Here is a 24,751-nt window from a genome sequence, read left to right on the forward strand (position 1 = left end):
GGCGGGACTACAGCACCCAGGCGGCCGCGCGGCGGCCGTCGGCAGCGCGCCTGCGCACTGCGCCCCCCAGCTCCAAGTTTGGAGCTTTTAGCTGCCAGCCCTGGCCCATCATGTAGGTGCAGCAGAGCCTTCCCTACCATTGCAAGCAGGGGGGGAGGAAACCCCCCGCTCTGCAAGCTGCCCTGCAAAGTGTGCAATTGCACGCCCCCCCCCGCTGCAAGGAGAGCTGCTGCAGCAAGTCAGGAAAACTCCAGTTGCACGAAGATTGAGCGCTTGCAGTTTGCATCTTTGTTGCAAAACTAGCTCCAGAAGAGAGGCAAGGCAAAGTCTTTTGTGCTCCCCTCCCCCATCAAAGCAAAGGGGAAAATGTCTCAGTCGAGAGGTAAGGCTCCTACTTCTGTTCCTTGCAAATATGCAAAAAGTCGTGCATGCATTTTTAAGTGCATGCATGCATTTTTCGGGATGCAATTGCATTTTGAAGTTTGAGGCTTTCAATGGCTCTCAGTTGCATTTCCTGTTTAGTATGTGCCTTTTTGCAGACACACACACACTCACACACACAGTTCCTGTAAGGCAGGGCTTGCAGTTCAGCTGTGCATTGACGTTATTTGAATTCTTCTGCGGGGATTACTGAGCCCTTTTTGCCTTTTGCACAGTCAGGACAGATAAAGGGTGTTGAAGAGCAGATGCATTCGCTACTGTATATATGCACGCAAAATGGGCACAATGCATACGAATTGCAGCTAATTTCAAGTGCAAAATTACATGAAACTTTTGAAGAAGTCCGTGGAGGAGATAAAAGGTGAAACTTGAGTGGAGTTACCAGGAATTAAATATATACCTATGTTTCCATGGGAAAGTATTGTTCTTGTGCCAGGACTGAGATCATTTTCCACTGATTTCTCCCCCCCCCCCCCCCCCCCCCCTTAATATTTGGTAACTTTTGGTCAGAGGCAGCAGTGTGGTTTGTAACACCAGATCGCTAAGAGCATGCAGAAGAGGTGCTTTATTTAGCATTTAGGAGCAGGGGCTCGGCACTTCGGATGGAGCGGGAGGGGCGTGTTTGGGTAGGGGACAACAGTGATTGTTTTTTGGTTTGTTTTTTTTTTTTGGCCAGCGCGGTGGGGAAGGCTTGATCTTTGCTTTTTAACTTGATGATTATTCCGGAGTGGCACTGCCTTGTGTCCTGCAAGGGGGGTGGTGGGAGGAGGTGGAGAATTTAATATTGCAAAAATGCTGTGGGAATGCAATAGTCCCTGCAAGACCAGGCTGAGATGTTTAAGGAGGAGTTGCTCTGGCCATTCATTGTGAAAATAGATGCACATATGTCAGCGACTGGCCACACAGATGCAGCTTTTGGAGCTTCTTTTAAATGTTTGGATTTGATATTGCAGCTGCCTCTCCTTGCATTTTGCAGCCCTCGCACGTATTGGGGGGTGTGTGTGTGCGTGTGTGAGAGACAGTGCACGGCCCAGTGGGAGAACAGTTCCCAAACTGGGACTGGGGCTTTTTGTTGTGGTGGTGGGTTTTTTTGGGGTTTTTTTTTTTTTTTTTTTTTTAAAGATCTGTGAAGTCAGTGGCCTTCTACTATAAGCCTTGCTGGGAGGACATAGGAGGGAGGTGCTTTCACAGCTCTTGCCACACAGTTTTCCTTTGTAAGAAAAATGTAAAGTTGTTGTATAATTTATTCCTAATTTGGGTTTGCTGCAGTCATCTTTTCCAGCCAAGCAGAGAATTGTAAAAGTTTCCAATAGAAAGAGCCAAGGAAGTTTGATAATGCAAAATTGAATCAAATGATACCCACAGCACACTGCCACTCGCAGGAGGGTCCCTGTGAGACCCACGGAAGGGCAGGGGCTGGGCAGGGGAGTAGCCGCTTCCCCGGGGTCCCTGGAAAGCCTGACCATGTGGAGCTGGTGATGGGCAGGGACCTGGGCTGGTGGCCCCGCAGCCCACCCTCCTGGGGTGCCGCTTAGCCCCCATGCTCGCCAGCACTGGCCCTTGTCTGTCCTTCTCAGTACCAGGAAAATGGGGAAATACAAGTAGCCAACCCACAAAACATGATCTCAATGAATGGCATCATTCTTGAATCCGTTTTCCATCCATCTTACACTCTGCAATACGAGTGTCTAAGTTTGAATTCCTTACACAGATAAGTTTTCCAAGTTCAGCTGTTCAGGCGGAGGTTTTGCTTGGGAAGGGGTTTCAGCTCCGGGGGTTTGCACCAGAGGTATCGTTCTTCAGGATGAATTAAGGGAGGCATAATCTGCATTTCAGGATCAGCTTTCATGTGTTGCACAGGAGGTCCCTCGTCAGCTTTCGAAAATACTGCACAGAGCTTCAGCCAGCTGCTGAGCTCTGGAGCCCTCTCCCTACTTTGAATCATTTCCAAAGTTGTGCTGAGAATTTGCCAGAGATTAATTTTTTTAATGCTGCTTGTCAGGGGGACAGTAATCGGGAGGGTTATTCTCTGGTAAAACTTATTCCCTGCAAGTTATCTCACCTAGTTAAGAGGACAGAACTGCTCCTCGGACCCTACCTGCGCCACGTGAAGAAGCAGACGTGATCTGCTTTCTGCACAACCATAGCACAGGCTGTAGAAGATAAAACTCTCCCTGGAGTTTGGAAGCAACAGTTTCATTCTGACCCTTTCCACAGCAGAAACCAGCAGCTGCCTCCAGCATCGCTCTTGCAGTATTCAGCCACGTTACCTGTGTCCTGTTGGACTCCTTAAGACTTTGCGGTCAACAAAGTACAGATCAAGTCAGAAAGACACCACCGGGTGCAAACTCCTGCATTTCACCCCGTGCTCATTTCTACCTTCATTCCCTCTTTTAAATTGCAAAATGGTATTTTTAGTTGATGGAGCAATCCAAGAAAATAAGATTTCCCCAAGCACATCAGGTCCCTGCAGTCTGTTTCTCACCTTCAGAGAGGAGTCCGCTCCGGACAAGTGGGACTTGATGTTGATGGTAGTTCAGAAGAAGTTGCATCGTTGCCAAAATGTGGCACATTTGGCTGTCATGACTAATAGGATATTATTCTGGAAGAGAAAAAATGCGGAAGTCCATATTAATTACAAGCTAAACACAGTTTGAGGCTATAAATCTGAACTCTCGTGACAGCAGATACATTCAAGAGTCTTCTAAATTCATTGTAATGGGGGAATTATTCACTCACGAAGCCCACATCAGAGAAGCAACCTGCAAATATGCAAATTTCTCCATTGAAATAAGAAAAGGGAAGGAGGAGCAGTTCCCATTAGAGCTGGGACTCTAATTCATAAATAGTACATGGAAATGAGCTACTTTTAACTAAATATTGCTGTCCATTGAGCTCATTCCTAATTCTTGGACTTTGTTGTTTCAAATACAATTTTTTGTGCTGTAGCTGAAAAGGTATACTGAGATTATGAGAATCATGTCCCACGTGATGCTGGCTGAACGGGCACCCTATGGACTTTGACCAAAGGCCCTGCACCTATTCAAAAATACTACATTTTATGCAAAATGCTCTTTTGTTTTTTCCCATCGAGAAGTCTCAGTGGAACAGATGTAAAGCCTAAATGGTAGCTTTTAAAAAAAAAATAATCCTAGGTAGGTGGCAGGTTTTTGCTAGTATAAAATTAACCCGTAAGCAGCATGAGGCTCCCGTTGGTTGTGCAACGTGCAGTTTGCCTCGTCAGCACCACCTCAGCTTCTTGCCATTAACACACTCCCATGACATAGGCATTTGGCAAGGGCAGGCTTTGCATGAGCATGGTGAGCAAAGCTGTGGCACGGTCAGCGAGGTGCAAGCCTAGCAAAGCCTAGTCTAGCAGCAATCACAGCCAATTTCAGTTCAAGTTGTTGATTTTTCTTTTATTTTTTTGGAAGACCATGTTGAATTACTATTTCACCCTGTTGCATGTGCTGCCTGCTCTGCTATACCACTTCTGTGATGGAGGTGCCTGTGTACTTGTTTTGGGTTAAGAGGAGTCAAATGTTTATAAAGAGCTTTAAAAGTCTCATGCAATGCCACGCTGGAGGAATTAACCAGCATGGGAAGAAAGAAAACCAACTAATTGGGGTAGAAACTATTAGGCTAGAAATTATGCCTGACATCAGCCAAATCACTGCTCTACACAGCTGAGCAAGAGGGAACCAAGACACCCAGTCAAGACTCCAGTTGCTGCGCTTTGCTGCCTACTCCCTCTGCGTTGCACTAAGGAGGCATTTGCTTGCAACGCTGCTGAGCTGTGCAGGGAAGGAGCTCTCGCCCCCTCCGCCCCAGGCAGCAACACTGGGGGTGCAAAAAACAGGGTGCATTTGAGGGGTGCCTTGTCCCCATGTCCTGACACAGCATGGCACCCAGCAACGTGCTGGTCAGGGCATCAGCTCCCTGGTGCTAAGCAGGCTGCTTGGCAGGGACAGGAAGACACAAGCATTTAAAAGCTCAAACTACAGAAGTAATTATAGCAATGAAAGTGATAAGTTGCAGGGGAAAAAGGAGCAAAGATGTGTTTTCTCCTCCCAGCTGAAAAAAGTTCAGGTTTCTCACTGCCACAAGAAGTATTGCTCATTGTTACTTTAGTCACCAAAAAAATGGAGCTTCCTTTGGGGTGAATTACCTCTCATGACACATCCATAAGCTGCTAAGGTGAGGCAAATGATACTCAATTAAAACCACAGGAGTAATTTAGAGAGATGAGACACTTCATTCCTCCAAAAGTATTGGCATTAATGGAACACAATTACCTTCAAAGTCACATGGCAGATTTGCAAATTCTGTGCACTGTGGTTGCGAGTACACAAGATCACTAAAAAGTTGCTTTTTTGTTTTTCCAAACAATACCTGCATTTGATGTCACTTGTCCATTTTCTCTTGCTGAAAAGAGCCATAACACCACCACAGAAGCCTCTCAGAAAAGGATTTGAAAACAACACATCTGAAACAAGGTCCAGTCCCTTTTTTGAGCTGGGAGAAGAAGGAAAAAGAAAAATAGCATGAGAGCTTTGATAGCACAGGAGTGGGAACACGCTTGCAGCCCTCCTCTGTGAATGTGCTTGGAGGACCAAGCACATGTTACCCTCATCGTTGGGCACAGTCATGATTCCCAACCCTTTCCCATGGGGTTCCCTGCCTTCACCCCATGAACTTGCATTTCTAATGCCAGGCCTGCCCACAGGTCTCCCCCTGTTCCACCTCCGAAAGCAAAGCTCTGCACCTCTGCTCCCGTCTTGCAGGGAGCTAAAGCACCCGTGGGCAGCGCTCGCTGGGCAGGTCACAGCTTCCCGATGGCAGTGGGTGGGACGAGTAATTGTGAGTGAGGAAAAGGGGTAGAAACCAGAGCACACAGGTGTCCCTTACTGTGGTCACCCATGTTTTGGGGGACGATCAGGGCATTGTACGAGTTTGGTAGCGTGGCCACCAGCAGCATCATTATATAAAGTGTTGAGTCAGTCTCTGGTGGCCAGATAAATTGCAGGACTGTTCCTGTAATTTTAGACATGGCCAGAGCTATAATTAATTAAAAAAAAGTTTCATTACCTGTAGAGTTACTTAGCTCCCTTCCTTAGGGCCTGTCTGGGAATAGCTTGAGATTAGCATTATCAGCTAGCGCAGTGTTAGCAGGAAAGCAGATCTAGGACCCTGGAGCTGTGCCACGTTAGATATTATGCTCTGTGGTGGCAAAGTGGTGAAGGCCGTTCGGTGCAATTTCCATATCTACTCATTGTGCAGAAAGTTTTTTTTTTTTGCTTTTGTCTTCCAAATCTACAATATTCTGCATGTTGACAAGCGTGAATGGAAAAGTGTCTTCTGCTCAGTAATCCTGGCTCAGTAAAAAGCAATTTGGAGAGGGGAAGCCTGAGGCTCTCGCTTGTAGGGCTTTCTTTTGTCTCAAAGCCAAAATTAAAGCTGTCCTTCCTTTTAAGCTAGAAATTCCAAACACCCAGTTGGTGTTTCAGAGGGTTCATCCCACCATGAAAGTGTCCAGGGTGCTAAAGCACTTCTGAGTCATCTTTACTTTGGAGATGTTGCAGACAGATGCTGAACATCCTTAATGGAAGCTCCAAGAAGCCACTTGTGCATCTTGGTCTGCTGGTGCTAGCAAAGCTGTAGCTGAGCATCGCTCTGGATTTGCATCCCATAGTCAAGTAAGGGCCTGAATTTGTATGAGCATGGTAAGAGCAGCATCTGACCGCATCAGGAGAGCGGTTTGGGGTAGGAGCTACTCAGGCTACTTTCCCCCCACAGTTGCTGTAGAAGCAATGGCTGTGGCTTAATAGGCGGCTGCAATAAGCTGAGTGCAGTGAAGCCCAAGGAGCATTGTGCAAACAGCCGGAGGGAGCAGCTTCTGCAGCTGAGATAGAGTTTCATATTTGTAAGAAAGATTGCAGAGAGAAAGCATTCCCCCCCCACCCCATTTGAGCAGGAAAACTTCACTGAGCAGAGCTGATCCAGTTTCTTGCTGTTGCTGTTTTGTTAGCCTACTTAGCTTGCAATTTTATAATCTAGGCTAGATTTTCCTAGCCTGCACCCAAGCAGATCAAAAATCATTAGAAGGATTGAAGCCCAAGCAGCATCCACTTTTACTGCACTCAGATGAAACCAGTGGAAAAAAAACCAACAAACCAGCAGAAGTTGCAGATGAGATGCCAAAGATAAGGCAGCAATACAAAGTAAGTACAGGAGTCAACACTTCACTGTGTCTGCCGTAAGAGGCCTTTAATGGAGGCTGAATCAGCATAGACTTGGTAGCTGCTTTTGAAGGAGAATCTTTTTCTAAACAAAAATATGTAATTGCACTCAATGAAACAATGCTTATCAGTGCCAAATGGCCTCAGAGCATCATCTGGCTGTTCTGTGGAAGTCCCAGGCATTCGTGTGTTTTCAGCAGGGCTTATTTGACACTCAAGCAACAAGTTATATTATAAAAGTTACAGCTTCACTCCATGTTATCATTCCTCTTAAGAATGTTTGTTGCTTCTCCAGTATTCAAGGTCAGATATAGAAAATGACTCAAAGAAGTCTTTTGTTGTTCTGACGGCTCTAAAGTAATGGAAGTCCCCATCTGGCAAAGACAAACCTTGCCAGAGTACCAGCATCGAAAAGAAAGGGAGATAGAAAATTTTAAAGGGAAACCCAGCATTGATTACTGGGTTTCTTTCCCTGGACTTGCTCCATTATATCTGCGCTCATCAACTCTCAGCATCTCCCATCTCTCACACACAGGAGCCCCAGTAAGAGCCCGCTAGACTTGCATGCTCACGCAAGTACCTGCACGTAGAAGGTGAAGCGTTCACTTAAACAGGGCACATGAGATGAGAAGGTCCTTTTGGCACCAGCTCTGCACGGAGGGTTTGTGCTGCGCCTAGCACTGCCCTTGGCACCAGCTCCTTGTTCCCGGGGCACTTCTCCAGTGCTGGCAACTGGCACCCATTTAGAGGCACACTTTCCAGCTTTGATTTCAACACAGCCCTTTCTTCCTAGGGCTGCTTTCATTGCCTACAATTAGGGTCTCCAATGCTGCAAAAATATGAAGAAATAAAACCCAAATTTGGCTTTGAAAGGACTGGAATTGATTTCTTCTTTCAGACAGCTGATGCTGTGGCCTTTTAAAAAGGAACTGTCAGCCTGTGATCATAGCATTTATGCCTGCTACTGCCCAGGATTAAAGCACAGATATGTGACATTTATTGTAGTTTTATTCAAGGAGTGAAACACCTGTAGGAGCTGAGAACAGCTGTCCCCCTTCTTCCAGTTAGATGCATCATGAAGGAAAAGACGGGGACTTTACATGCTCTCATCAAAATGCCAAAACCCCGTTGGGCAAAGCTACATCTTAAGTAGATTTGTTTAAACACTGAGCCTCAGCACTTAGGAAAAATGCCTCAGCAGAAGCACAAGCCACAGCGCAGGGCTTTTGGCAGCCCTGATGGGTCCCTGAAGGTGCAATGGGTCCCTCCAGCCCCTGCACAAGGAGGCCAGGATCTGGCCAGCAGGGACTCTATGCTGTTAGTGATGTGCAGAGATCTGAGCTTGATTTCCAAACCCCACGCAGGTTTTGGAGCTAGCAACAGGACAGGGAAGCTGCAACAGTTTTCATCCTAAGCTTGACCACCACTGAAGTTTTGGACATGGAGATGTAGACATAACCTGCAGTCCCCTCTTGCAGGTTTGCGTCTCTGAATTGAAAGATGCTGATGGTTAATGCAGAAGCTCACTCCCAAGCAGACCTCAGTACTTAACCGTACTAATTAAATGTTTTCAAAAACCACAAGATTGACCTTCACTGCATGCCCACAGATTTTTCTCTCATTTAACAAGCACAGGGCTGACAGTAGCCTATTAAAGGAGAAGAAAGGCAGTGCTCTAGATATTGTTGTTTTCCAACCTGTTCCAAAGTGTTTTCTGCTTTTTAACTGTAAGAGATGGAAACCATAATCCCCTAATAACCTACCAGGAGAAACCAGGCTGGAGGCAAAGAGTGCTTGGCTCAAATAAAGTACAAAGTCTGATAAAACAGTGAACATACTTAAAACTGAAGTTTACACAGATATCTACGCAATGAGCCATGACAGCCATTATATATACAGGCACTTATGTAACCAGAGAGCCATTCTAAGTGGCATAGAGTTGTCCTTTGGGAGATACCCTCCAGAAAAAAATAAAGGAAATTAACATAGACTCTGACTTCCTTACCTTTCCCAAGGACACCAGTAGTTTGTTCATTGCTAATAAAACTTGGAACATCTCTACGGAGAACTTGAATTCCTGCCAAGGAATCAGTTTTACAAATTAACTAAAAGACCAGATCGGTGCAGCACACTGTGTGAAAGGACATCGCAACACAGCCCCCTGACAGAGCAGCATCTGAACTGGAGGGAGAGCCCAAAATAGTCCCTGGCAGCTGGGGAGGGCAACACAGATGCTGCATTCAAAGATGATTAGTAGTAAGTTGCTTTCTGGAGACAAGAAAGACTGAATTCACAGCAGGCACCTTTTTGGCAGAGAGAAGGACCTCCGGGCTTGTACCTCTCCAGGTCTTTGCAGAGTGACAGCATGGGAACGTGCCCTTGCTTGTAGCCACCTGAGCTAGGCAGCACAGCAAGCTTGCTTCCACATAGCATGACTTCAGTTTCATTCATGTCATTAGGCAGCTTCCTTTATAGCTAAGCATGTGATTTTTTTTTTTTTCTTTTTTTCTTCCCCTCAAAAACATTTGGTACTTCCCCCGCAAGAAATCAGAAGCTTTATGTCTGATAAGAGGCTGGAACAGCTTCCTGCAATAGGAGAGCATTCCTCCTCTCGCTCTTCCTGCGCAGACCTCAGAACAATGCCAGCGCTTCCAGCATCAACAAGCATTTACTTTACCTTTTAGCACACTCATTTAGGGCCCATCCTGTGCAAGCATCTGCCCGGCCAACACCTCCTGCAAAGGGAGGGGGCTCTTCTTCCAGGAGCTTGTTTTAAAAAGGCATTGCCGCAGCTGAAATGCAAGGAGCAATCTGGGAGATTGAATCAGAGCCGATTCAGAGCAGCTGTAGCCAAGCAGGGCCCTCATTTGGACGAGTGGGGTCTGAAGAATTTTCTCTTTCCCCTTAAAAGAGAAGCTAAATAGGATTTTTTTCATGCTCTGATCTTGAAACTACTTGTGCACGTGCTAAACTTGGAGCACATGAGTCTTTTTGCAGGAGTCAGTGGGACTGAATGTGCTTGGGGTTGAGCACACACATAAGAATTTACAAGGTTGGCGATGTATTTTGTCCTGGTTGCTAAGTAGGATGGACATTATGGATCTGTGTAGATGATTTATACTACCCTGCTTTCTCTTGGTTTCTTTTCTCCCATTTCTGCTTATCTGTTCTTGCAACTTAGAAAGCAGTATCGTATTTGCCAGAGTGTACGTACATAACTGAAACTACAGCCTTGAACCTCGGACAGGGAGTTCTATAGAGGCTTTGATAGAAAGGCTTATAAAGGGAGTTTTGTATTTACAGCTCCTGATTTAGAAGGCTGGGTGGAGAGATGTAACCTGACGGGGTTTGATCCACGTGGACATATGTGGATAGCAAAAATTTGCCCAGTTGTGTCAGGGATGCTTTACTGGGAAAAAAAAGGAGAAGACTTGCTGTCTTCTGCCAGGGTACTATGCCATAATGCATTTCTTCAACATGTTTTCCAAATTGAAATAAAATTGCATGATAAAACCTGGGGAAAGGCTTTGTTCTTTATGTACTGCTTGCTTTGCTTTCTTATATGACATACAAGCAAGTGTATGCTCTTAGCAGGTGTCTGGAAGGAGAGCTCGAAGTTCATGCTCTCTGACCTCTGGCTAAAATCTGTTTGAACTTGAAAGAGCTTCCCTGGAAGCCCCGAGAGCCGCACTGCATCCTGCAGACTTTCACGTGCACAGCTTTGAGCTTCTGAGACTTCTTGCATGTGCAAAGATGCATTGCTGAAGTGGTTGCGGGACCGAGACTTTATGTTCGTGGTTGGACAGACTTGCTGCTGCTGTAGTGGTGGTGGAGCAGCTCCGGTTCTCGCCTGTCTCTGCTGCTGGTGGTTTCTTGGAGCAGCTGCTGTTATAGCTGACAGTGCAAACCGTGTGCAGTTATTCTCCTAGTGCCTCCTGTCTGGCTCCGGTGTTGTGGTGGTGCCCAAAGTTGCAGTGCTGGAGACCTGGGGGAGTGCTGGGGCTCTGAGGGGACGTGGGTTTGGCTTTCCTGCGGTTGCCCTTGGCTTCTCCCTGTGAATAGGGTTCCTGTGTGTTTTTAAAGTAGGACCTACATGTTTGCTGGGAGGCATTGCCAGCAGAGGGAGCATGAGTTAGTTCGTCCCATCTGCGCTGTCCAGAATTGTCAGATACCATCTTTAATAATTTTGGTACAAAACTAAGCAAATAAGCTCATAAATGAAAAAAAGAATAGCAAAAGAGATCTGTCTAACAGGGTAGCGCAAAGGCAGATTGGTCAAAGTCTTGACCGTGTTGAAAACTTAATCGAAATATTTGGCTGAGCCTTTACAAAAATTCCCTGTGACAAAATGTTAAGCAAGGAAGCAGATCCTCTCCTTCCATGCCAGTGCTGCGGGTGCCGCGGCGTTGTGCTAATGCAGGAAAACCTCCGGGCGAGATTGCCACCAGATTTTTAATCAACTTATCTGTTTAGCCTGAGCTGTGAGTGAAAGACGCATGAACGCGAGCAGCATATTCCTGGGAAGAAAATTAGGCGTTGATTTGAAATTCTTCTGAGTGTTATTTGCACCACAGAAGAGGAAAGTGGTCCTAAAATTATCTTCAATTCAACATTTTTAGCTGAAACAAACAGTTGCCAGCTGCCAAACAGAACAGCATAACTTGGGAACTGAAGAGAAGTAATTCAGTCTAGAAGTGTCTTGTACACTTTTGGCACTATTTATTAAATCCTTTCAACCCAGAGGTGCTGTTTTCCCCTGAGGAGCGCAGTGGATGCTAGACCACGTGGATTATTGTAGCCCTCCTGTTCATCAGGGACCTTCTGCAGAGGGTGAGGATACTCGGCTAAAGAAATGGCTTGTGGCACATTCCTCTATTTCCATGGATATTCCCATTTGGCTGTAAAAGTTACTGATACTCTCTAACTCGCAGAATGATGAAATCGATGGACAGCTTTCTCTCTATGGAACATAAATTGTCCATCTTGTCCTGAGGTGGCTTTACTCATGAGCAGAAAATTATAAAGCTGAGTTTTATATGCAGTGCATCAGCTGTAGAAGATGGCTGATAGCGATGTAGTTTAAATGTCCAACATTTACAATATGCTAAACAAATTAAATCTGTGCTTGGTAAAACGAGACTGCTGTGGCTGCCTGGAGCATCCACTAACAGAAATAAAACCATAGCTCAGATTGCCCTGTGGTATTGATTAGGTTTTATTCTGTCCTGCTGCGAGGGTGATGACACCAAGACCGGTATCCCACAGATAAGGTGTGATCCTGCTCAGCGAGCAAAGGAATCTGCAGAGAAATGGGGCTGCATTAACACGTGGGGAGCAGCGGTTCAGAGCTGAAGGACAAATAACTATGCATGCTTTCCTGGGGACAGTGACACCCCAAAAGGGCCAGTTTGCTGAGCTCCCCAGGGGAGTCCTTCCTGGCCCATCACACCCTCCTGACTTAGAAAGTCCTGCTTTTCCCGCGTTTAAGCCTCCTGGCTCATTTTTGGCTGAACAAGCCTCAGCGCTTGCCCACATATCTTTGCCAGTGGATGCTACAGGGCAGCATCTCGGGCACAGGGAAGCAATGACAAGGAACCTGCAACCTGGCTGGCACCACCGCTTGCAGAGGGACTTCTGCCAGTGCCAGTGTGCGGGTTGTCCCTTTTGGTGGGTATGGCTGAGGAATGGGCTGAAGCCTGCAGCTGGATACCCAGAGGACAGACACTTGCTGCAGCTATTGCGAAGGCTACGACAGCAGTCTGGCACAGCCTTTACGTACATATTCCTGCTCAGCCTGACACTTAATGCAGCCTTAATAGGAATGCGTGCTCACAGTAAGCAGGTGCTTAAATGGAAGCACCATCAAGACACGAGAACCTTCATAGCTAGAGCCACAAGACTGAATCGGGCTTTTGAGTCTGCAGCACAGCAGAAATCAGCAAGCGGGTGGAAATGTCACCTTCGTTTTCCAAAGCAATTTGCATTTCCCCGGGCTGGCAGCACATCTGACAGCTCCAAGAGGCCCTGGCTTGGAAAGCACGGTGCCGGTGCTGCTGGGGCAGCTGCCCCTTGCCCACTCTGCCGGGTGCATGGACTCGTCACCCCTCGGTGTCTGGGCAGTTGGGGCAGATGCAGAAGCTGATCTGTTTTTTCAGGGGAAATGAAGCTCTGCTGCGGGGCCCTCGCTCTGCCAGCAATGCTTCTTTAAAAACACCTTGCAAGACCCACTGGGAGAAAATCCCAGCTGCACCAAGCACATTTAAAAAACCTGAAAACCAAAATTGAAACTGGAGGGAGACCTCGAGCAAAAAGTCTGTCTGATGGGGAGGGCATCCTTATCGCCTCCCTGCAGCCAGACCTAAGAAAGTTGTTTTTTGAGGCTCTGCAGGGCAATGGGGAAAGGAGGTGGATGCTTTACTGTGTGGAGTTTTCCAGGGAGAGGTGGGTTTTGGAAGTGTAGAAGTGTTTGTAGCTGGGCTGGGGCTGGGGCTGGTGGATTTAAGGCAAATCCTGCTCCCACTGTGGCTGAGGCAGACAGGGCACCTGCTTTTATGCTGTGTATAGAGGACTTGCTGCTGCCTGGTAAATATTCGTATGGGAAGTTGGTCAGAGCCCCGTAGCTGCATGTGGTCACTCACTGTGGCATTTTGAGGTGAAATCTCAGTGGATAAGGGGAAGTAAAAAAAAACAAGTGGAGTGCCGGCAGTGATGCTTAGCTCGTGGGCGAACCCACAGCATTCCCGCTCGCACGTTGGCTGTGGGAGCTTCAGCCCCTAATCCACGGGGCTGCATCGCGTGGGAGCACCCACCGGCATGGCAGAGCCTGCCCGTCCCTTGGGAGACTTTTTAGGGTGCTGCCGCTGCACTGAGGAGCAGAGCCCACCCTGCCTTCCGTGCGAGGGGCAGAGCCAGGGCAGGGAGCACGAAGCTTGGCTGAAAGTCTGGGGTAAGCCTTGCACACCGCGATGCATGAAAGTTTGGAAAGCACTTCGCCCTTCTGCCTGCAGCGCTCTGCTTCTGCTGCCTGCGGGCAGGGGTGGTGTCCATCCTCCTGCCTGCACGTCCCCCCCCCCACGCACGGGCAGCAGCCCACCTCCTCCGGCGCCGCTGGCAGGTGCTCTTTGGCAGGGAGAGAATAGAAATGAAGGTAGCGGCAATGAAAGCAGCCGCGTCCTCCAAATCCTCCTGCACAAAAGGCCTTTTGTTCCCCGGGTGAATTCCAAGAGCTTTTCTCCAGTTTTGATTCCAGCAAACTCCCACTGCAAGCAGACAGCCGAGGGTTTGAAAACAAAGCAGCAACTAAACCAAAAGTCCCTCATAAAATATCCCCACGAGGGTTGGAGGCTCTTGACAAACAGCTTCCCTGGCCTGCAATTCCTGTGGATTTCCTAATTTGAGATAAGCAGCAAAGAAAACAGGCTCTGGGATGGGTAGGCAGCGAAGCCAGCGGACCTTGGCAGAGGGAAAATAAGGGCTTGATTTATGGTGTACTGGTGACTGGAGGGAGTGACTGCCCCTGCCGCTCGCCTCCCCGGAGCTCCAGTGCTGTGATTTCTCATGATAATGGGGGCGAGGGGAGAGGCCACGAGGCTCCTGGTGGCCTCTGTTGCTCCGTGGTGTCTCCACCACCATCACATCTTTCCCAGAGCAATGGGAGGATGCAGCTGCCCGAATGCCGGAGGCGCAGGAGCCCTGCAAAGCATGCGACCCGCTCCAGTGACCACGAGGAGCAGAAAACAAAGTCTTTTTTGGCATTGCTTTGACCCCAATAAGATCTCCCCAAGCTTTTGGCTCTCGCAGCCTCATGTCAGGCAGCCGCGAGTGATTTGCAGGATTTGGGGGCATTTGAGATGGCGTGATGGGAGGAGTGGAAGTGGCTTTTCTCTGTGCGTGATGAGGAAGGCTTGGATACACCCACAAAATTAAGTTGATGGGTGGAAAAATAGTTAGGCAAAGCAAGGTGAGAAGAAGGAAGAGGCTTTGGTCCCTATAGGATTTCCATCAGACTATTGGAGATGGGTTGTGCGTAGGCAAACCGTCAAATTTTGCATTTTGTGTTTTTATGCATGTGCCTCCACACCCATCTCTGGAGGACCCAGCGTGTCTGGAGCATCAAGACACAGACGGCTCCAGCCTTGGCATGGACAGGTGTCTCCTTGCAGCTAAAGGGTGTCACAGAAGTCTCACAAGCCTGGTGGGGATTGGTGCTGCTCTCCCATCCTTGGCTTGAACCACCTCTCAGGTGCCAAGGGGAATGGGACGGTGGTGTGAGGCTGTGCTGCTTTGTGCCCCCCGTGCAATGCGAGCAGCATCCTTTGACAGCTGCCAACGTCCTCATCCATGGAAGTCCTTTGCTTTGGTGGATGTGAGTCAGAGCCCAAAGCAACAGAGGTGTGTTTGTCTTAATCCATTATTGCAGCACACCTGCGCGCTAGGCGGACAGGGGACATGCACACAAACAAGGCTTGTGCAACTTTGGGAGTTGGACTTGATGATCTTTATGGGTCCCTTCCGAGTCGAGATACTCTGTGATTAACTTTCTTGTGGCCACAGACAGGGTCGTTAGAGCTGAAACTGGAGCGTGCGCATCCTGGTGCCCAGTCCCTTCCATCCACCACCTCCTCCCCTCTTTATCCGATGGGTCACGAGGCAGCGCCTGTCCCCGACAGAGCATCTCGCAGCTGGGGTGAATCAGTAGAGAATTGAACATTTCCACTTTGCATCCCAGCACCGAGGAGGAAGATGCTGATCCCTGGAGAGCTGTGCAGGGGCAGGGCCGGTGCTGGGGTTTGGGAGTTGACTTGATGATCTTTATGGGTCCCTTCCGAGTCGAGATACTCTGTGATTAACTTTCCTGTGGCCACGGACAGGGTCGTTAGAGCTGAAACTGGAGCGTGCGCATCCTGGTGCCCAGTCCCTTCCATCCACCACCTCCTCCCCTCTTTATCCGATGGGTCACGAGGCAGCACCTGTCCCCGACAGAGCATCTCGCAGCTGGGGTGAATCAGTAGAGAACTGAACATTTCCACTTTGCATCCCAGCACCGAGGAGGAAGATGCTGATCCCTGGAGAGCTGTGCAGGGGCAGGGCCGGTGCTGGGGGTCAGCTTGGGGCAGCTGAGCCCCAACCTGGGTGGAATTTCCTGACATCAGGTGCTCCCAGCTCTGCTGCATCGAGTGCCTTTCCTGCTAGGTGATGTTGCCACCGTTTGCACAGAGGTGCTGCTCTTTGGGAGGAGCTGTGCCCTTTCCCCCAGGCCGTTGAAGTTCAAGCAGCTGGATGCACACGCCAGATGAGTTCAGCCAAAGTGTTGTAACAGGGTTTTTAATATTAAAGTCTCTTGTGCCCTATGCTGACAGCCGTAGGCAGGCAAAACTCTCCTATCTACCATCTCCCACTTACATTAGCACCTAAAGTACGATGGATTTAGGGCTGTTTTGCATTGCATCTGTTTTCTAAAGAAAAACTGGCTAATCTAAAGGCTGCCTCGGCAGTGCAGGATGTCAGGGGAGGACTCTGTCTTGCCTTGTCATGTCTGCAGATACCAATGTAGTCCTGGTACCAGCTCAACAGGAACATGATGGGTGGCCCCACGCTGTGCTTGCAGTTCCCTCTCTGAGACTGGGAGTGATGCTGCGTCTGGGCTGGGAAGGGACATTGTCTGGAAAAGCTGTTTGTTGTCACCTCCCCATTTCCTCTGAACTGTTAGCATCAGAAGGAAGCATGTGGCTGCTCTTTGTTGGTCTGTGAGCGTGAAAATGGGCACTGAAGGCCCCGTTTCCTCTCTCATGTTGGTATTCCTGCAAGCAAACACTGGAGCGGGGTGCAGGGAACACGTCGGGGCAGAGTCCAGTTGGGAAGTGAAGTCTAAGGTCCTGGCAATGGAAGGTCCAAGCCGGTTTTGGAGCCCATGAAACAGCTCAGTGAGGTGGTAGCAACTTCTGTGGGACACAAAAGATCATCCTGAACCATCATACCCTCTCCCCTGCAGCCGTGTTGTATTACCTCCCCCCATCAGATGGCCAGTCTTTATCTCCAAACTGGCATTGGGTGTTGTTGTCCCACAAAACCTGCTGGAAGGTTGCTCCAGCACGTGATTACCCCAGTGCTCCCTGCAAGCTCCTATGGACTAGAGCTGCAGGGGGGCTCAGTTTTGTTTGGTGGGGGATTACAGGAGGGTACAGAATTGCCCAAAAGCTGTATCAGCTCCCTGCCCCCTTCCCAGAGTCCCTGTGGCCCTGCGTTCAGTGCATGTCTTAGCACAGGATCTCATGTCTAATCTCTATCAAAGTGTCTCTTCTGCTTCACACTCAGAAGGTCTTAACTTGTCTAAAATTTAGAGATGCACTCTTATCAGAGTTACAAACAAACTCTCATAACCAAAATGTGCAGATAGATAAGAAGAAATTGCATCCCTCTGGTTTCTATATTGACACGAATAAACACAGCAGCCTGCAGCCCTTTTGCAGGATGTGTTAAGAGTAAGGCAGAGTAAGAGAGATTAGCCTGAATCAGGAAATTACCTTCAAAATTGAATTACTGAAATACAGAGCTTATTGAAAGGCAGGCAAATAGGTTCTGATATTTGCACAGTTTGGTGACATTTCTGTATGTTTCTGCACTGCGGGATCCAGAGATTAGTCTGCTGGAGTCCTTATTGCAAAGCTTTCTGCTTCGCCTTCTTCCAGCGTTTTGTTCTTGTGCTGTTCAGAGCTTCGCCACCAGACTGACTCCTGCTGGAGGCCAATCTTGAGGCAGGCATGAAGGACTGACCTTGTGAATTTACCTTGCAGTAAAGCTGAAGATCTTTGTCTCTGCTGTGTTTGTGCCTCAGCAGAGCTGACCTACGTCAGCCGCCGCGAGTTGAAAATGCAGCTCGCTCTTGCAGCAGAGACAGGCCCTGAGACGCAAATAACCCTGGCGTGATCCGAGCAGACGTTGCACAACCTCTGCCACACAGTTCATTCGGTGCACCTCCGTCGCTTCTTGCAAAAGCCCTGCTATTTTGGTTTGGGGCCTCTCCTGCGCTGGGTTTATTACAGGTTGCAGGATTGAGTCAGAGGAGCGAGCTGAGCCCTGTGACAAAGAAACCCCGGGGCAGCCGCCGGCACAGCTGGGTGCTGGGGCACGGCCGCCAATGGGGCAGGACAGCGAATTTTCAGCATTGTAATGTGGGTGCTAACGGTATCGGCAAGTAGTTTGAGATGGGCTGGTACATGGTTACTGGGTGAGCTGTGCCCAGGCCGTGGCATGCCATGCTCTTATCTTCAGGAGCCTGGGGAGTTAAAATGGAAGATGAATGCAGCATCATCTGCTCAGGCTTTGTGCCAGTGGTTCAGGGTTTCCTGCTGTACAGGTTTCTAGATGTTGGTTTTCCAGATGGAGATGCAGGGTTTTTTTCTCTCTCCGTATTTTCATTGCTCAGACCTTTGAGAAGAGAAAGTATCCACCTCTAGGCTGTGGCTCTGAGGTCATCTCCTCTTTGCCAAAGCAAATTTGGTTGCACTTGGGGTGATGTGTTGGCTGTGTTTAAGTCTCGGGGAGGTGTCTTTAGGAGCAGGTTCCCCACACCCAATGCAATGTGTCTCAGCCATCAGTCAGAGCCAGAAAGGAGAGGCAGAGGGAAAGAGCAAGGAGAAGTGACTCAAGCACTCCATTTAGCCTGCTAGCGTTTCCAGGTTTGGTATGAAATGAGATTTACTTATTTATTAATTTTTGGAGAAAAGCACCAAGAGGAGGAGTGGAGGACTAGGGCTTCAGAGGAAATTAAGGTTGTCCCGTGGTATCTCTGTGCTTGGCGCAGTGTTTCAGGCGTATCCTGATTTTGCTACGCGTTGGCAAAATCCATCACAGTCACAAAAGTGCTTTTGCCTTTCCCGCTTCCTGTCCCAAAATGCGGTTCCTGGGGGGGAAGGCTTCAATTCTTGAGACATAAAGGTTGTAGCGTGGACACAGGGTGCAGTGATGGGGCTGGCAGCAGTGATGGTGTGCTCAGACCTGGATGTGCCAACGGCCACCAAATGAACAGGCATCTCTGCGGCACCAAAATGAGAGGAAGAAAGCCCGGAGCTGGGAGATGTCTCAGCCCCACGACCACGGCAGGCTCGGCTCCTTTCTCCTGAGCAGCCCTGAAATGAGTTGTTAAGGAAACTGATTTCAAGTTTGCCGTTTCCAAGGAGTTATTGCAAACAGCCGCGAGGGAAGACACAGATAAAGGACGTGCAGGAAATGTCCCTGTCCTGTGCAGAGGACGTACCATGTTCCTCGTTGGAGTGTCTCCATTTGCCTCCAACTGACCCGGTTGCTCATGGCAGTGATGGAGGAGCAGCCACTGGTGCTTGGCCACTCTTATTGACAGGACTAAGGAGAGAGCAGCTGAATTATATTTCAAGGAGGCAAATAAAGCACAAAACCCACTTCATCTCTTCCCTTGGCCTTTGGTTGAAACTTCAACAGGTTTTAAGAATCTCTTGCACATTAAATACTTTTTCTGTGGCTTAATGAGGGGTTGGAAAACAGATTTTCAGGCCCACTTCCACATCATTGGTGCTTACATGAACATCTAGCTTTTGGTTTTCTCCAGAAACTAGGGCTTGGCTAAAGCTCTGCATTTACAAACTGGGCGGTGGGCACAGCTCAGGCACTTGCCTGCCCTGTCCCTGGCACCCTGCTTTGAGCATTGCACAATGTGGTTTTATGCACCTTTACCAAAGGGTTACCAAGACACGCAACCCAACTGTGAAGGCAGAAGCGGTGAGAGAGCTTCCCTTGCGCCTCCCTACCCCAGCCATCAAACCACTGTCACCAACACCAGCCTCCCTGTCACCTGCAGATCTGTCCCAAAGACATTTAAATCGAAAAGGCGTGGTCTGATCCCGTACTTTGACTGCCTGTATGGCAAAATTCAAAGGCTTTCACGCAGCCAAAGCCTGCAGAGGAAGGCAGTGGTGATGGAGGATGCACTGTGGTCACGGTTGTGGAGATGCCACAACAACCTATGGGAAGGCAAGAGGGGCTGCCTCTGGGAAGTGGCCGCCCAGGAAGATACATTTGTATGACTAAAACCACCAGAAGTGGCTAGTTCATGAATTTACACCCATTTCTGTTTGTTCTTTCTGACTGAGGACTTGATTTCCATTTCAACTGGAAAGGAGCCAGCTTGTAAAAACGAGTCCAGGTACAGCCCTGGCAGCGTGGCTTCTCCCTCAGACCCACTCATTTAAAAAATACTTTGTTATCTACATGTATTTTAATTTTTAAGTGCAACGATTTGGCAGTGAATATCAAGCGTCTTTGCTTGATGACTGTTGTTTAGTCTAGAGGTGGTGGGTGACTGCAGGGACACCAGGAACGCACCCGGCCTTCCCGCTCCTCTTACGCTTGGCTGGGGTGTCCCCACTTGTGGGATTCCTTGGTGGAGAGACCTGGGCAGAATTAAAGGCTTTTCACCTTGAGAACTGATGAGCGGTGACGAGCTGTTGCTGGGGCAGATGACTGAGGACCAAAGGAGATGGGCAAGTCCATCACCAGCTCTTGAGCTCTCATGTGTGCCAAGATGGGTTTGTATCAGCTCTAACCATTACGTGTGCCTTAACCTTTAATAATTTGCAAGCATAAATAATAAACCTGTGAGATGATCTTTAATGATTGTTTAAAAAATATTTTTTTTTTTCCCCTCATTGGTCATCCTGTGTGAGACTGATGTTAAACATGAGGTTGCTACATCTTCTGCAGCAGCAGTTGCTCCGGGTGACCCTGCTCTGCCCTGGGTGCCAGGAGCAGCTTTAAGCTATCTTAGTGTTTATGTGCCTGGGTCCAGGCATGTTAATGAGTGAAGTTCTCAGAGGTTTGAGTGTTTCCACCTGGCCTGCAAGGCTTGAATTTCTCTTTGAAAGCATCAAATCTACCACTGCTTGCTGAAATATGGGCTGGAACTGGGCTATGGGTAAGTGATGCCCTTTGCAGCTGAAGACCAAGTCTTTGCATGAAGAGCTGTCTCCTGCTGGGCATTTCCAGAGCATCTGGGACCAAAGAAAGTTAATCTTAATTTCTTGGTTTTGCAAGAACCATCTTAGTTTGGGGTTTTGCACCTAAGCCATGGCCACGGGTCCTTTCTCGCTGCAAAGTGGGCGCAGTGACACTTTGGTATCAGGGCTCAGTTTTGCAGAGCCCACGAGATGCCAGTTCACTCTTGTTGCATGGAAACACACCAAGCATTGCCATTTTGCCCTCATTTTAGGGGTGGGGGTTTTGCTAGCACAGTTGAGTACAGCTGATAGGGGAAAAGCAGATTATTTGGCTTTCAAAACCTTTCAAGAAATCAGACAAAAAATCCTTAGGAAAGAGAGGAATAGTAAATGAGCCACTTTTATCTTTTAAAAAAGTGGGAGAAAGAGGCATTTCCCGCCTGTGAAATTTTACCAGCAAATTATATGCTAAAGAGTGTTATTTCAAAGAAAGTGTTGCTACATGGCTATTGAACGCAGCTTTAATAATAAATTGTGGTGAAGACAGAACTGGTTAATATCCTTTGAAGGAAACAGGAGCTTTTTGTGGCAAGGAACCATTTACTTTGGATTATATCATAAAAAGTTTTTGACTGCAATGAAGTCTGGAGACTGGGGAATGGGATTTTCCTTCAGAAGTAAAAGTTTATTTTCTGTTACAGCGTATGTGGGTAGTGAATTCCTCTGTCTTCCCTTTCTTTATTATTCTCTGTTATGCTTCCTACCCTTTCGCTGTGAAACTTTGAAGTTTCCTTTTTCAATATTGATATTTAACACTGCCCTAATTCGAAGGGGCTAGCAACATTAATCTCTCTGTACGCTCTGTCAGTGCCGGTGGGAAGAGGTTAACAAGCCCATTGGAAGTTGTATTTTTCTCTCCTCCCTCGGGAATTGGGTTTAAGACCTTCACAGGGAAGTATTTAATGTGTTTTCATTAAGTCAGGTTTTCTTTTTCCTATTACAATTTTGCTTTCAGACCTCACTTCGTTCTCAGCATTGACTTTCTTGGGCTGGTCCAGCCAATGCCCATGCAGAAGGCACGCAGGGTGGGTGGCTGGGCGCAGGAGGTTGCAGTGGTGTTGCAGCTAACTGCTTGCATTACTGCTGTCCTGATCGGGTGCACTTGCCGAGAAAGCAGAGAGGTTTTTTGAAGATGACAACTTCTCTAGCACCAGTCAGTTCAATATTTACTGTGGGTAATTGCTTTGCTAAAAGAAAGTAGATTTAAGCTTGTGCTTAACGTTACAGATACCCTGGATGTTTTGCTGAATCAAAACTCGGTTCTGGAGATGTCTCTCAGCATCGCTCCAAACCAGTCTGTTTTTTTCCCTCAATTATTCTTAAAACTTGGCTTTTGAGTCAAGTGCTTGTGGAAGTCTCCATGTGGAAAATTGCAGGGAGAGCTCTCAAATGAGCTTTAGCTTGAAGGCTCAGAGACCAGAAAGCCACCAGTGGTTGTTTACACAGAAAACTCATGACTTTTTGGATGCTGGGGAGCAGATGTATGATCCCATCTGTTGATCAACAAGGACTGCGAACCCTTCTGCAGAAGGAGCCACGTTTAGACTTCATGCTTTGTATGATGGCTAATTGGGGCTTTCCTTATCGCAAATCCCAAGGAGTTGCAGTGAACCCCCCGCACTGATGCTCGGGCCCCAGCTGGTTTGTGCCTCAGGATTGAGCCTCGTGCTGTTATTTTGGTGTCTGAGACACCCGGGGCTTCTGCACAGCTTGAACGTGGATGTCTGGTGTCTGCCATGGGTTGCTTTTGTGCTTCAGCCTGCCTCTGAGTTGGGGACTTCTTTATTTAGTCACCTGTTTTTATCAGATTTGCAGTCTCCAAAAGCTCAATTTCTCTGTCAGATAGGGCTGAAATTGGCCAGTGGATTTAAACTTGCCACAAGGGACACAGACTGTCAAATACACACATGTGGTGATTTTCTTCAGGAAACAGCTAAAAATAATAATGATTCATAAAAACACTATGGAAAATACTGGTTTTCTGGTGGGTGGAACAGGTAACATCCAATTTTGTCCAATGTTATTAAGCTGCCTCCACATTTTGAGCTCTTGTACAGATGAGTTTCTCTGCAAACTGCAATTTAATACAGCATCGTCTTTCAAAGCCAATGTCTGCTATGGTAAACTGAGGGATTTTATTTTGACAGCGAGATACTTGCTTGGCAGTTGTTATTGAAAAGAACTGATCTTGGGACTTCCAATTATTTTTTTTCTTAAAAAAAAGCCCTCTAAGTGTCACTGTTTGCCTTTGAGGAGAAACTCCTTCAAGCATGTGTGACCTGGACCCTTGTTTTTCGGAGCAGCTGCAGAGCCTCAGCTGAGCTCCCCCCCCATGCAGCTGGGAGCCGGGGAGCTGGGGCGCAGGGCAAGGGGGGGACCCCAGTTCCCGCTCCCTGCTGCAGCCTGCTGTGATGGCAGCCACGGCTCTGCAGAGCGGTGCTGACCGCTGCTCCGTGCTTTTGGTTTTAAGGCAGTGTCATGTTCAGGATTGCTAACGCTTCCTGCAAGACACTTGCAGACGCTGGCCCCAGAAGGCTTGGAGAGACAAGCATTTTCATGTTGTAACAAAAGGAGCTCAGAAGCTTTGCCTGCTCCAGTTGAGAGGCATGAAATTGTCTGATCGCAGCCTGAGACTTTCATTAAATAACCTTGCGGTGAGCCGCCGTGTGGGGGATGACCACTTTCCCCCTCCGCACCGTAAGCTAATCCCACAGGAGCTGTTGGTGCTGCAGGTGTGAGTCCCGGCCGTGGCAATTCCCATTTGCAATCCCTTCTCCTGGTGCCGTCATGAAATCTGTGTTTTATTCTTGCTACTGTTGTTGCTTTCTTCTTTCTTGAAAAGAAAACCCCAAAGAACGTTAAACTGTGTCTGTGTCTTGGCAACTCGAATACGTGAACAGATTGTGCTTCAAAAAAATGGCAAAGTTTCAAAATATTGTATTCTGTGAAGAAGAGACAAGGAAAATAAACTCCCCAAAGTGCAGATTTTATTTCACCAGAAGGCGGAAGGCTTTTAATATTTATTTGGGTTTGGCATTTTGCTACCTAGTTCTTCTGCTGACACCACTTGTGAACCATGATAAGATTAAATGCTGTACAACCTGTTCTGGTTCATGTTCAAATGAGGTTAATTTCCAGTAGGTTCGTTTTCACCCTCCCAGAGCTGCCTGAGAGCAGGTTCCTGAGGTTCAGGTACAGCACATGGGATTGTGCAAGCAAATCCACAAAGGAAAGAAAGAAAAAAGGAAAGAACAGAGCAAATTTGTGCTTGTTTCTCTTTTGATTTTGGTGGTTGCGTGAATGTCATTGCAGCAGTGTGGATGGATGGTCGATGTGTAGAAGTATGCCAAGAGACGGCTGGTGAGTGTTAATAGGAAGAGTTCAGCTCTAAAGCTAAAGAGGCAGTTCCTGCCTCTGCGGGCAAGTCGGCGAATTTCTGTGTCTGGATTCCCACATGCAAAATAAGGATGAAGGTGCTGCTTTTCTTGTGCCTGTGGTTGTCTTGTTTGCTTGAACTGCGAGAGGATGCAGGCAGGTTTTTGGAGGCAGAGAGGTCACTGGGATGGCAGACTTAGAAATTGCCAGAGAAACAGGGTTTTTGTTTGCCCGCACTGCAAGACCTGTATTTTTGAGATTCCTTTTTTAGCTAAAACATGACAACATCAAGAACACTGTTACCCATTTAGCATCCTCTTGGATCCGATGTGCACTTGGCGCAGCTTGGGCAAGAAATGGTATCTAGAGCATCTCGCACAGCAGGGCTTGCTTCTCAGTTGTGCCTTCTAGAGACCTTTGTAGTACAACTAAGAAAACTAGAAGGAAAAGGGTCAAAGACCAGCTCTGCTAACTAGAAATTCCGCCACATGTTTTTTCAATGATTTTTACTTCCTTACAGACCACCTTTTACCTGTTGGGAAAACTGAGAGCTATACTTCATGCTTCTGAGTGACCTTGCTGCTTTTATTTTGCCTTTTCTGTGCTAGACTGGAAGGTCCTTGGAGCAGAGAATTGGCTTCCTCCCCCCCCCCCCCCCTCCCCCACCTC

The 24,751-nt window shown here is 47.9% G+C and overlaps 1 protein-coding gene across 1 annotated transcript in view; it reads left to right on the forward strand.

Moving 5' to 3' along the window:
• Positions 1 to 114: 114 nt before the first annotated feature.
• MAP2K6 (mitogen-activated protein kinase kinase 6) overlaps positions 115 to 24,751 on the forward strand; it is a 55,950-nt gene continuing 31,313 nt past the window's right edge. Inside the window, exon 1 of the mRNA XM_009283486.2 lies at positions 115 to 382. Within this exon, the coding sequence (XP_009281761.1) occupies positions 367 to 382 (16 nt within the window). The 5' untranslated portion in view covers positions 115 to 366. The remainder of the gene's footprint in view (positions 383 to 24,751) is intronic.

The sequence above is a fragment of the Aptenodytes forsteri genome, unplaced genomic scaffold (genome assembly GCF_000699145.1).
Source record: "Aptenodytes forsteri isolate BGI_AS27 unplaced genomic scaffold, ASM69914v1 Scaffold86, whole genome shotgun sequence".
In the NCBI taxonomy this organism is placed as follows: Eukaryota; Metazoa; Chordata; class Aves; order Sphenisciformes; family Spheniscidae; genus Aptenodytes; species Aptenodytes forsteri.